The 14,875-nt window shown below is 43.2% G+C and overlaps 1 protein-coding gene across 3 annotated transcripts in view; it reads right to left on the bottom strand.

Annotated features, from left to right (window-relative positions):
• Positions 1 to 116: 116 nt before the first annotated feature.
• The window catches only part of dscamb (Down syndrome cell adhesion molecule b), a 114,011-nt gene continuing 99,252 nt past the window's right edge, over positions 117 to 14,875 (bottom strand). For 2 of the 3 annotated variants that reach the window (XM_081722450.1, XM_081722451.1), the window contains 4 exons: positions 13,149 to 13,346; positions 11,781 to 12,083; positions 8,178 to 8,542; positions 117 to 7,827 (listed from right to left, as the gene is read on the bottom strand). In XM_081722450.1, the coding sequence (XP_081578576.1) occupies positions 7,801 to 7,827; positions 8,178 to 8,542; positions 11,781 to 12,083; positions 13,149 to 13,346 (893 nt within the window). In that variant the 3' untranslated portion in view covers positions 117 to 7,800. Of the gene's footprint in view, positions 8,543 to 11,780; positions 12,084 to 13,148; positions 13,347 to 14,875 lie in introns of all 3 variants that reach the window. The other variant, XM_027022265.3, reaches the window with a different exon arrangement.

The raw sequence follows: 14,875 nt of genomic DNA, 5'->3' as shown, positions 1-14,875 counted from the left end.
CTTAGTTAAATGCTACACTGTGGGCAAAGCCAGTGGTGGTTTCTGATGCTGTTTCTGTGGTAATCCAGTTCTGATGCTGCTGCTATGACAATCCAGATCAGATGCTGTAGCTATGGTAATCCATCTCTGCTACTGTAGCTATGGTAATCCAGCTCTGATGCTGTTGCTATGGTAATCCAGCTCTGATGGTGTTGCTAAGGTAACTCAGATCTGATGTTGTAGCTATGGTAATCCATCTAGCAACTAAAAGCCCATAACTGGACTGTAAATAATGTTAACAAACATGGCCTAACATCTCAGTGGACCTCTAAAAACAGCAAATTCCTTTAACCCAGGGTCACTAAATAATTCCCAGCATCAATTGTTTCTATTTTATACAAAAATTAACTAAATACAGATTATTCACAGAGACAGATCACTTTATTCCCTCTACAGTCATCTACAATCATCTACAGTCATGTACGGTCCTCTACAGTCATCTACGGTTATCTGGTCATCTACAGTCATGTACGGTCATCTACAGTCATCTAGGGTCATCTGGTCATCTACGGTCATCTACAGTCAACTACAGTCATCTAGTCATCTACGGTCATCTATGGTCATCTACAGTCATCTACAGTCATCTAGTCCTCTACAGTCATCTACGGTTATCTGGTCATCTACAGTCATGTACGGTCATCTACAGTCATCTACGGTCATCTAGTCATCTACGGTCATCTACAGTCAACTACAGTCATCTAGTCATCTACGGTCATCTATGGCCATCTGCAGTCATCTAGAGTCATCTAGTCATCTACAGTCATCTACAGTCATCTAGTCATCTACGGTCATCTACGGTCATCTAGTCATCTACAGTCATCTACAGTCATCTAATCAACTACAGTCATCTACAGTCATCTAGTCATCTATGGTCATCTACGGTCATCTAGTCATCTACAGTCATCTATAGTCATCTATGGACATCTGTGGTCATCTACAGCCATCTACAGCCATCTACAGTCATCTACAGTCATCTAGTCATCTACGGTCATCTACAGTCATCTACAGTCATCTACGGTCATCTACGGCCATCTACGGTCATTTAGTCATCTTTGGTCATCTACGGTCATCTAGTCATCTACAGCCATCTGCGGTCATCTACGGTCATCTAGTCATCTACGGTCATCTCGTCATCTACAGTCATCTACAGTCATCTTCTACTTTATCAAACTATTTACATTCTTTCTCTCTGCTTGCTAAATGATGCTGCAGAACTGAAATAGCAATACTTACATATGTACTTATGTACTTACATACTTAGATACTTACATATGTACTTACATACTTACATACTTATGTACTTACATAGGTATATACTTATTTAAGTACTTACATAATCTTTCTTTCTTTTCCTCAGTGCAAATCACTTAATCAGTTAATAATGATAATAATAATACATTAGACTATTATTAGTTTGATTGAGCAGTGAAATTGTTAATACACAATGGCTGAGTCTGGAATCACTCTCCTGGCCTACAAATACAGTGCAGTCACTGCAAGTGTTTACAATATCAGAAGCCATAATTTTAATGGATATAAAACATAATTCAGGGTCACTTATAATATATATAATAAGCTTTCATCCTGTCGACCAGGAGCCAGAATGCCCACTGCACACACACTTCTCAGCACACCCTACAACAAACAAACAAAGCCAACAGTAAGAGCTCCTCCATGCCAGTGTCTTGCTCCACGTGGGGGGACACACCACATGGTTCTTCATTACACACAGGAAGGACTTCTGTCCTGAACGTCCTCTGGAGAAGGTCCATGACTCCTGCTGGGGTAACTACACAGCTGGCACCATGAAGACGCACGAAGGAGTGTGTTACCCCTGGATGGGGAACTTTACACACACGAACACATACACCATTGTATAAAGATGATAGGGGCCATTCTGATTGAACTGTGTAGTAGAATATTGCTAGTAGTATATTACAAGTATATATATGAATATATATTTTCAAATGAAAGCAACAGGAACAGCAAAATGCTTAGTAAGTGTTTAGTGTGTGTTTATTGTGTGTATAGTATGCGTTTTAAGGGACCATTTTAAGTTATAAGTGAACACATGAACAGGCAGCTTTGGAAAATAATCTGCTATATTATAAAATAAGACTATAATAGGACAATAATATATATAAAATAAGACTGAGTATGTAAGTGTAGACTACGGCTTCAGCTAATGGTTGTAGATTTGGAAAATATTTTAAAAGAATAACTTGGAAAAACTGGTTTTGGTACTGGGAGGCTTCTGCTTTGTGGCAGAAATCTGAAGATCCAGAAGTCTTGGAGAACAGGAACCTTATGTGGAGATGGATTATCTGAGACCTAATCCATACCTCACACCTCCTCTATGAGACCTAATCCATACCTCACACCTTCTCTATGAGACCTAATCCATACCTCATACCTCCTCTATGAGACCTAACTCATACCTCACACCTCCTCTATGAGACCTAATCCATACCTCACACATCCTCTATGAATAGGAGTATCTGAGACCTAACCCATACCTCACACCTCCTCTATGAGACCTAATCCATACCTCACACCTCCTCTATGAGACCTAACCCATACCTCACACCTCCTCTATGAGACCTAACTCATACCTCACACCTCCTCTATGAGACCTAACCCATACCTCACACATCCTCTATGAATAGGAGTATCTGAGACCTAACCCATACCTCACACCTCCTCTATGAGACCTAACCCATACCTCACACCTCCTCTATGAGACCTAACTCATACCTCACACCTCCTCTATGAGACCTAACTCATACCTCACACCTCCTCTATGAGACCTAATCCATACCTCACACCTCCTCTATGAGACCTGACCCATACCTCACATATCCTCTATGAGACCTAACCCATACCTCACACATCCTCTATGAATAGGAGTATCTGAGACCTAACCCATACCTCACACCTCCTCTATGAGACCTAACCCATACCTCACACCTCCTCTATGAGACCTAACCCATACCTCATACCTCCTCTATGAGACCTAACTCATACCTCACACCTCCTCTATGAGACCTAATCCATACCTCACACCTCCTCTATAAGACCTAACCCATAGCTCACACCTTCCCTATGAGACCTAACTCATACCTCACACCTCCTCTATGAGACCTAATCCATACCTCACACCTCCTCTATGAGACCTAACCCATACCTCACACCTCCTCTATGAGACCTAACCCATACCTCACACCTCCTCTATGAGAACTAACCTATACCTCACACCTCACATCACCTGTAATTCCAGTGTACCAGATAGTCAGCTGTTCTAAACTCAGCCTTCATACACACATTGTGAAAGATCCTGTCTGTTGTCCTAGTTATGGTGTTGTGGTAAGAACAGCAGGATATGAGCCTCATGTCTGTGAGACATAAAGTGTTTGATCAACCCACAGGAGCAAACTGAGATCATGTCTCTGATACATAACAAACCACACAGGAACCAAAATATTCCCAAAATAATAACATTAGTTTGCAAATCTTGCTTTGTAATGAACACAATTCACCACCTGAATATAATCTGCTAACTATCACTTAAACAACTTAACAGGATGTTTACTAAAATAGCCGGTTCACTAAAACCTTTTTCTGTGATAATAAGGATCGCAAGTCTTTGGTTATCACTGTCAGCAAAAAACCCCAAAAAACCCCAAAACAAAACAACAACAGCAAAAAAACAGACTGCTTCTTGAGATTTCTATTAACTACATCTCCTTATCCACATGTTTTATTAATCCATGTTTTCATTCCTTTGAACTTACACCTTTATTGGGGTGGTATTGTGTCTGTAAAATGCAGAGAGGATGACTGCTTGTACAGTCCCACAATGTGTGAAGGATCTGGGGCTGCTCTGTTAACTAGCCGGGCAGTGCCTCCGTCTCCAGCCTGCAACAGCTCAGTGAAAAACTCAAACACACCGAAAGTGACTTCAGTGTCTTATTATATGGTGTCTGTTATCCAGACGCTCTCGCCATCTCTCTGTTGGCAGACTGGAGAATTAACGCGAATGTTCTGGAGAACTAAAGAGAACAATTTGTGTTTAAAAAGCAGCCCCAGAGCAAACAGGAAGGAAGCGATTTCCACTCTCTCCTCTCTTCTCCTCTCTTCTCTCCTCCTCTCTCCTCTCCTCTCTTCTCTTCTCCTCTCCTCCTCTCTTCTCCTCTCCTCTCCTCTCTCCTCCTTTCCTCTCCTCTCTTCTCTTCTCCTCTCCTCCTCTCTCTTCTCCTCTCCTCCTCTCTCCTCTCCTCTCCTCTCCTCTCCTCTCCTCTCCTCTCCTCTCCTTCTCTTCTCTTCTTCTCTTCCTGTCATTAATAGTATCTTGCAAGCAACACACAGTTAAGAGGATGAGTAGGGCTGACGGGTGAGTTGAGGTGATATAGTACGAGTAGAAGGACGATGGGGATGCTGTGCAGAGGGCCGTGCCCACCGGACCTGCTGCGTAGTGCCAGCGATGCCCGTCCCTCCACAGGGAAAGGGTCACAGGACTGAAGTCCACACAGGACGCAATGATGTCCACGCACAGTGTGAGCAGACAGCCTCTAGCACAGATCACCCAGCAGACATGCAGGGAACAAGCAGCCAAAGGTTGTATCGGAGCGACTGAACTCAAACTTATTGGGTGAACTGTTTCTCCTTATCTGTCCAGGGAGGCTACAGATGATGTGTCTGAAGATGTGCATGTTCTCTACAGTCAGAGGAGTCATGCGGACTCTTCTTCAGGTAGCAGTTAGAAATAGGAGAGTCTTCATACATGTCCAGGTTAGGAAACATTGAGGCTGGCAGAGGCTGCCACAGGCTGCCACAGACTGACACAGGCTGGCACAGGCTGGCACAGGCTGGCACATTTGCTATATATGCTATATACTGTGATAATGTATTGTGATCATTATTAAAAAAACAAACAGGGACCCCTTGCTGAGTGTGAGGGGGCCTGCCCCTCTGTGGAAGCCCATCACCTCCTCCAGATACAAATCACCACCCCCCACGCTAACCACAGCGGAAGCACGTCTGGAACGATACACAGCTGCATTTAACAGACGGAATTTATGAATTGCTGAATTTATTACATTTATGAAGTTAGAATTTCCAGCATCCTTTACTGAAAAGCTTTGGTGTGCGACTAAAAACCTTGTTCATTTATTTGGTACCAGAGAGGTCTGATGTGTCTCTGAACAGATGATGATCTCAAACTGAGAAAATCACACTCGTAGATATCCATTAAAATGTAATTCAGTCAGGCCTCTGTGTTTGTATTGCCCTCAGCATAGAAGAGAGAGAGAGAGAGAGAGAGAGAGAGAGAGAGAGAGAGAGAGAGAGCATTCCAGTAAACTCTCAGTAAACTGAATCCACTGTTGATTATCTATCTGAACCTACAGGTGAGAAAACCTGCTATTTAGCAGACGGTATCAGTAGATTTTAGTTGGTTACTTTTCAAGCTGACAATAATTGTCTGCAGGCCATCTAAAAATTACTGGATTACTTGCCTTTATGTTTCCAAGGTGTTAATGTAGTTGAATAAGGAACTATTTTGTGCATTTGAAAACGCTTGAATACTCTCAGACCATGGGGTTGTCCTGGCAACCTGTAATTACTGGACATTACTGTACAACTGGGCGTTCGGATCATAAATATTTCACACCATCACACAGCGCCATCTGATGGCTATTCCAAAAACTACCAGATAAACCTAGACTTATACAGCTCCCCATGAATGGCCTGAATTAGGTGACTGTTTTGGCATCAGTCCTGCTTTATAGGCCACAGCTAATGAGAAAGGTGGCAGTCTGATCAGAGATCAGCTTTACAGATTCTGTTTGAGCTGACTGTTGTGCCGATCCTTCGGATGCCCTTCGGACACATACCCTAATACTAAGCCACTTCCTGTTCAGGGCGTGATTCAATTACTTCCTCTGTTCACCCCACTTCACTCAACTCAGAAACGTTACCTGAGTCGAATCTGAGGTGTCAGTATGGGGAAACACTAAAGACAGTGAGGCATAACTGCCCGGTCTGTGAAAACACGGGGATAACTTGAGGTTAAAACTGTGCGTAAGATTTTTGGGAATATACACATATCTTTCAGCAGCCGAGAAACCTGAATCCGTCGTTATCCTTTGATAGGATCATCAATTATTATTGGGAGACTGTATCATTAGTTTGCCCCTTTATTATCAATGTTTTTGTTAATCATTTTTCATGATGCATTACTCAATACATTCATATTTGTTAGTACTCCAAGATGTCCAAAAATTCCGAAATTATTAGTAAATATACTGATTTTGTATTGCTCTGTTCAGACTCATTCCTTCATGTTTAAAACAGAACAGGCTTTGCCATCCAGAACAGATAATAACTCTGCCTCCTAGGAAAGCCCCACCCACTCTAGAACAGATAATAACTGCGTCTCCTAGGAATGACCCACCCACGTTATAACACATAATAACTCCACCTCCTAGGAAAGGCCCACGCACTTTATAACAGATAATAACTCTGTCTCCTAGGAAAGTCCCACCCACGTTATAACACATAATAACTCCACCTCCTAGGAAAGACCCACCCACTTTATAACAGATAATAACTCTGCCTCCTAGGAAAGTCCCACCCACGTTATAACACATAATAACTCCACCTCCTAGGAAAGTCCCACCCACTTTATAACACATAATAATAACTCCACCTCCTAGGAAAGACCCACCCACTTTATAACACATAATAACTCCGCCTCCTAGGAAAGACCCACCCACTTTAGAACAGATAATAACTTCGCTTCCTATGAAAGACCCACCCACTTTATAACACATAATAACTCCACCTCCTAGGAAAGACCCACCCACTCTAGAACAGATAATAACTCCACCTCCTAGGAAAGACCCACCCACTTTATAACAGATAATAACTCCACCTCCTAGGAAAGACCCACCCACTTTAGAAGAGATAATAACTCCACCTCCTAGGAAAGAGCCACCCACTCCAGAACGGGATAATAACTCTGCCCCTCCAATGCTCTATATGTGAGTAAGTAACATATGTAAGTCTTTTCTCAGCTGCTGAGGGTTTGGTTTTGGTGGTCAGATTGCTGTAGTGCTACCAGTGGTACTGCATCACAGAGGGAGGACAGACACAAGACCCCAGCTATATGGAGCTCCTAATCAAAACAGATGTGTGCAAACATGACTAACAACTTTATTTACCAAATCGGTTTCCCTGTATTATCCACAAATAAAGGTGATCTCTTCATATATATATATATATATATATATATAGTTATAGTTATATATATATAGTTATAGTTATATATATATAGTTATAGTTATATTAACATTATATAATTCCTTCATGTGATGAAAAAAAATTCTATTTTGGATTTTTCCAGCCAAAGCCATAATCACCATTAATCACCACTAATCACCATTTTTAGGTCCTCATGCAGTCCGTGGAAAATTCCTCAATTGGACAAGTCTGGAAAAAGTGGATGCACCTCATTCCAGAGGCCCTTACCGTCCTCACACGCAACTCTGGAATTGTTGGATATGTTGTCATGGTGAACAGCTGCTCAATCACTGATCACACCCAAATATTAAAAAAGTCATGGATAAAGAACAGAACATCTGCTCATGCAGTGCTCTACACTCTGTCTTCTTTTCATTATTTTTTGATATTTTTTCCTCTGTTTTATATAATAATAATGACTATAGAATTATCCTTGATATAAATTCAAAAGTAGTACCTCTGTCAATTTAAATAAATAATTTTGGCAATCTTCATAATGATGTGATTTAAAATAAGTAAATGAAAAAGTAAAATCAACCCAAATCAAGCGGAGGTGGAGGGGTGAGGGGAGCAGAGGGAGACAAAGAGAAAAGAAAAACAGAAAAACATCAATTTAGTCTTTTAGAATTCAGAAACATGTATATACAGGGCTCAGCTATACCTTTGAAACAGGCTCTTACAGAAGTTCTTTTATGTGTGTGTGTGTGTGTGTGGATGTGCTTGCATGTGTGTGTGTGTGTGTGGATGTGCTTGCATGTGTGTGTGTGTGTGTGTGTGTTTGTGTGCACATGTGTGCAGGGACGTGCACACTGGTCCATCTGCATGGTCCTGTGTTATACCAGTGTGTAGGACTTTGCGTATGGGTTGTTGCTCTGTTTCAGGTGTCCTCTGGAGTCTAGCAGTGATTCCTGGGAGCTGCTGAGTTTAGCCGTCTGGAGGTCTCCTGGCTCGCGGTGGGGCAGCGTGGAGGCGGCACCAGGCTGCCACGGCTGGGCCGTCTCCCTGCTTGGTGGCCCAGAGGAGGACGGAGCAGTGGAGGGCGTCTCCGAGGGTGTCGGGGGAAGGGCGGCCGGCCGCTTGGCCGCACGGCTCCTCTGTGGCTCCAGGCAGGTCTGTCCCATGGCTTCCCGACTGGAGGAAGCTGCTCCGCGGTTTAGCAGGAAGTCCATGCGCAGATACGGGGGCAGGTGCACCAGCTCACCACCTGCAGAGAGCATGTACAGTTACATCACCAGGAGCTTCAATGCTGCAAATGGAAAACATTCAGAGTGCTTTTACATCTCCTAGTTTCAGGAGTCCTTATATGCGACATCACAGTGACATAAAGGTCATTAAATTTGACCAAACTGTCACTTTAATGTGTGGGACAAGCTTATGACCTCAGCCCTCTGGGGGGTAGATGGTGTCATTTTTAATGAAGGTAGGTAACACAGAATTGCAGGTGTGCAGGGACATTAACAGTTTGTCCATGCATTGCTTGTGTTCTCCACCTTCCAAACAATCATTCAGTCAGTGAGTAGAGGACTGCTGCATGCGGATGGGGTTCTGCATGGAGGACAACTCTCAACCCAGCAGTGTCACGGTTCAAATTGCAGCTTTGTCTGATGGCATCATCTCCACCACCCCAACTGGACTGCTGTTACGTCACTGATATATTACTGTTACATCACTGTTAAAGCTGTTATATCACTGTTAAAGCACTGTTATATTACTGTTAACGCTGTTATACTACTGTTACGTCACTGTTAAAGCTGTTATATTATTGTTATCTCACTGTTATATCACTGTTATACTCTCTTCATTATGAATGGGGTTCAGTACCACTCTCTTGTCTGGTGAATCTCAGCGTTTTATCTCAGCACGTCTGGTAGAGCAGGTTTGATTTTCGATCGTCAGCATCTGAACTACAGGGTTCAGCACCAGAATTTTATTAAAGTGCCTCAGTTTTATCAAATTAAGTCCAGCCTGAGCTTTTCCTCTGGATCTGCCTGAGAGTGTAATTCTCAGAACAAAGTCACAGGACAAATAGCCTAAAACAGGAAGGGCTGCAGAAAACAGATGAAAAATATTCAATGTTCTTCTTTCTCAGGGTTTCTAAAGATCTTGATGTTTCTATTAGTGTGGGGATCTAATTGCTTGAACACAAAGTGTATTAACCAAATCTCCTCTGGGCCCAAAAGCATTACATATTTAACGTGACTCATCAGACGTTATCACATGAGACGGCCTGGGTGTCCATCACAAGGACAACCACCAGTGAAAAGATTTAGTGCACTGGAAATGTTCACAAACTGCAGACAAATATCCAGTCAGCATTGTACTCTGACAGAAGTCATAACAGTAACAGTACACTGTTAACTACTATCTAACACTACCTACTAAAGCTACTTTGGAAAGATTCAGTTACATTTACATTTATAGCATTTAGCAGACACTTTAATCCTGAGTGACTTACAAAAGTGCTTAAATCAACTTACAAAACTGTTTAAACATATCTGTATTTGCCTGAGTGATTCACCTGAAATCCTCAAGTGAGCAGCAGTAGCCATTTGCTCCAGGAAGTCAGGAAGTGAAAGTTCTACCAGTATTCCTGTACAGGTCCTGTATGAGTCCTGTATGAGTCCTGTACGGGTCCTGTATGAGTCCTATACGGGTCCTGTATGAGTCCTGTACGAGTCCTGTATGAGTTCTGTACGAGTCCTGTATGAGTTCTGTACGGGTCCTGTATGAGTCCTGTACAGGTCCTGTACGGGTCCTGTATGAGTTCTGTACGGGTCCTGTATGAGTCCTGTACAGGTCCTGTACGGGTCCTGTATGGGTCTTGCTTAGTGTCCATGTCTCCTGCAGTGAGCCCTTTACGACAGTAACCTTTGTTTTGTATTTGCAGACAATACACTCTTGATAGAGGCGGTTAGACGGCCTCAGCCTGCAGTTGGCATGGAGACCTGCTCGACGGCGGAGCTGTAGGATGACACAGAGATGGTACCCAGAGAGCTGGTGGCGCAGGACATGTGAGTGATGATACCGAGGAACGGTGGAGCGCCTCTCACAGTGAGATGTCAACAGAAGATTCCATACCCCTCACGAACACACACACAGACACAAACAAACGAAGGCACACACTAACATAGACACGTGCGCCGACAAAGGTGCGCCGGGTCACCTTGGACGAAGCATATGTACTCACAAACACGCACACGCACATGTGCACAGATAAGTTTCACATTTAATTCTAAAGACTGAAATGATTTAAGTCTGTGTGAGTTTTCTGACAAGTAACTTAAGAAGACAAGGTAAACAAAGGTAAACGAAGGTAAACGAACCTCAGATGTTTATCACCACTGACTTTACCATGAATGACATGGAAGAACAGCAAGCAGAAAGTGAAAAGTAATACAGTGTCTTGGGAGAGTCTGGGGTATAAATTGGTGAATCTGGGGTATAAATTGGTGAATCTGGGGTATAAATGGGTGAATCTGGGGTATAAATGGGTGAGTCTCAGGTATAATTGGGTCTGGGTCTGAAAAGTATGTTTGTTGTATTATGGTCTGATTATTATGACTTTCTGTTATCATGCAGATGTGGATATGGGTAAATGGGGACAACCGAAGAGACTGAGATCTCTGGCAAGTAGAAGTTTCTGTTGTTTTGGTTCCACTCCTCAAAGAAAATGATAATAAAAGTTTAAGAAATTATTTAGAAATGTGATATGTTCTTTTGTTCTTCCTGGGCTTTCTATAGGCTCAGTGTTAAAACTCTAGACATGTTATTCAAAATGGCCATTTTCTGCTTTGCAGCTGACCTGTTGAAGTTTCCTATGGGGCAGTGAACAGATGACATTTGTTTGAAGTTTCCTATGGGGCAGTGAACAGATGACATTTTTTTGAAGTTTCCTATGGGGCAGTAAGCAGATGAAGTTTGTTTGAAGTTTCCTATAGGGCAGTGAACAGATGGCGCTTGTTTGAAGTTTCCTATGGGGCAGTAAGCAGATGAAGTTTGTTTGAAGTTTCCTATGGGGCAGTGAACAGATGGCGTTTGTATGAAGTTTCCTATGGGGCAGTGAACAGATGACGTTTGTTTGAAGTTTCCTATGGGGCAGTGAGCAGATGATGTGCAGTTTTGTGCATGTGTGTGTGGTGAGCTCTGGCATCACGCTGGTGGAGTAGAGGCTGTTTGATGCAGTTGTGTTATTATGAATTAACATGCTCATATACAGTGTCTGGCCCACCTGAACTGTGTGCTGACTGAACAAATGTTTTTGCCTCTGTTGCTGCCTGTAATGCCTTCAGGAATTTCTCTGTGCAGACTCTGAATGCCATGCGAATCCTTTAAAGAATCCTATGTGCTAATTGATCCTGTCCCCCCTGGGACACACACACACACACACACACACACACACACACACACGCGCACACACACACACACACACACCACACACTCACCGGGTCTGTGTGCTTTGGGCACGGCCATGATGGTGACGCGGCTGGCATCCTGCGGTTTGGGCGGTGAGGCAGTGAAGCGGCAGATGCCCGACTCGGACGGTGTGCTGGAGGTCAGACTGTCCGTGTAGTCATTGGTGCCGGCTGTCATCTGCTCAGACGATGTATCTGAGATGAAGCACTCCGTGATGGTGAACTTGGCATGACGTAGCTGTTCCTCCATCTTAGCGTGTTCATAAGCACGGGCCAGCTCCTCGTAGGTGGATGAGGCGCTCTCTGTGGACACCATACTGCTCCGGGCACGGTCTGGGGAAGAGAGTGCACACACACACACACACACACACACACACACACACAGGCTCACACAAACACGCACGCACACACACACACGCACACACACACAGGCACACACACGGACATGCACACACGGACACATGCACAGGCACACACACACACACACGCACGCACACACGCACGTGCACACACATGCACACACACCAAAGTTCAGCAATTATGCTTCAAGTGTTTCTGCATTAGTTCTGCATTTTCAGCATGCGGCCGTGTTTCAGCAATACTGTCTATCAAAGTTGATTTACTTAAATTGAAACTAAATGTTTCGACAGAAGATAGAATGAATTTTACAGTGTGTATTGGGATTAAGATGCAAAAATACAGATCAACCTTGATTTATTTATTATACAATTTAACATTATAGCCATAAAATTACTAATTTAGAGTAGATTCTAATTTATACTACCTCTGTGTAATGCTGTAGTGTTGCTGTACTGCACTACTTTACACCTGTCATTTTACTGTACTTTACACCTGTAGTTGTACTGTATTTTACGACAGTAGCGCTACTGTGCTTTACGCCTATAGTTTTACTGTAATTTATGATTGGAGTTTTATGGTACTTCATAAATGTAGCTCTACTGTACATTATGACTGTAGGTTTACTGTACTTTACTACTGTATTTTTACTGTTTTATGACTGTAGTTTTACTGTACTTTATGATTGTAGTTTTACTGTACTTTAAGTCTTTGGTTTTGCGGCATTTCTGCCTGCTAGTAAACAGCCTCTCTAATGATGCCGTTTAAAGGTAACACTAGTTTGACCCTGTGACCCAGTGACTGTGACAGTGGTGATGTAATAAGATGACTTCACTTGGACCTTCAACTTCAACTTGTGTGTGTTTCTTCAACATGTATGCTGACCTGATTAAAATAAAGATTTTTGTAAAATAAAGATTTTTGTAAAGTGTTCATAAACACACATATTCCCTATCCACAAAATGCTGGAGTGAATCCGTGTAGCTAATCGGAGACTCTGGTTCGGGAAAGGTCAGTATTTGTGTTTATTTTTGGCTGTACCTGTGTCCTGGGAGGGGCTGACACTGTAGCTGTCACTCTCCTTATCAACAGAGCCTGTGGCCCGAGGGGTGGGAACCCTCCAGTCCGTGGTGAGCGTGTGGGAGGAGATTTGGGGGTGGGGTCTGTTCAGAGTCCACTGGCTGGCATAGCGGCTGCGCACAGCAGGCCCAGCTTTAGTCATACGGCGGGCAGTGGGGTCTACAACACACCAACACACACCACTGTGTTAACACACCAACACACACCACTGAATAATTAATGCACCAACACACACCACTGTGTTAGCACACCAACACACACCACTGAATAATTAATGCACCAACACACACCACTGTGTTAGCACACCAACACACACCACTGTGTTAACACACCAACACACACCACTGAATAATTAATGCACCAACACACACCACTGTGTTAGCACACCAACACACACCACTGAATAATTAATGCACCAACACACACCACTGTGTTAGCACACCAACACACACCACTGTGTTAACACACCAACACACACCACTGAATAATTAATGCACCAACACACACCACTGTGTTAGCACACCAACACACACCACTGAATAATTAATGCACCAACACACACCACTGTGTTAGCACACCAACACACACCACTGAATAATTAATGCACCAACACACACCACTGTGTTAGCACACCAACACACACCACTGAATAATTAATGCACCAACACACACCACTGTGTTAGCACACCAACACATACCACTGTGTTAACACACCAACACACACCACTGAATAATTAATGCACCAACACACACCACTGTGTTAGCACACCAACACACACCACTGAATAATTAATGCACCAACACACACCACTGTGTTAGCACACCAACACACACCACTGAATAATTAATGCACCAACACACACCACTGTGTTAGCACACCAACACACACCACTGAATAATTAATGCACCAACACACACCACTGTGTTAGCACACCAACACACACCACTGAATAATTAATGCACCAACACACACCACTGTGTTAGCACACCAACACACACCACTGAATAATTAATGCACCAACACACACCACTGTGTTAGCACACCAACACACACCACTGAATAATTAATGCACCAACACACACCACTGTGTTAGCACACCAACACACACCACTGAATAATTAATGCACAACACACACCACTGTGTTAGCACACCAACACACACCACTGTGTTAGCACATCAACACTCACCACTGTGTTAGCACACCAACACACACCACTGAATAATTAATGCACCAACACACACCACTGTGTTAGCACACCAACACTCACCACTGAACATTAACACACACACACTACTGTGTTAACACACCAATACACACCACTGAACAAGAAAGTAACATTAACACACCTACGTATAATGAAGAACACTGTAAAAACTGCAAAAGCTATAACGTGTTCATTTAGAACGTGTTCTGAGACAGCATCTCTGTACTGCCTCTCAGTGGAATTACCTCATCAGACGCATCAAAGTGGGCTAATTAGATACAGCCTGCATGTGTGTGTGTGTGTGCGCTAACCATTCTACTGACTTTTTAACCTCTGTTAGCACTGTTTTCAGCTTTGATGCTTCAATCTGTTCAAGTTGCAGAAGCAAACAGCAGATATGGCGCACCGACCAACAGGACCCAGTGCCATCTTACATATGATACGGGACCACCTTCCTTCAGAGCACAGAAAGGCAGGAGGG

The sequence above is a fragment of the Electrophorus electricus genome, chromosome 11, assembly GCF_041902795.1.
Source record: "Electrophorus electricus isolate QZ-2024a chromosome 11, ASM4190279v1, whole genome shotgun sequence".
Taxonomy (NCBI): Eukaryota; Metazoa; Chordata; class Actinopteri; order Gymnotiformes; family Gymnotidae; genus Electrophorus; species Electrophorus electricus.
The sequence above is the reverse complement of the archived record's forward strand: the minus strand, read 5'-3'. Positions and strand labels throughout refer to the sequence as shown.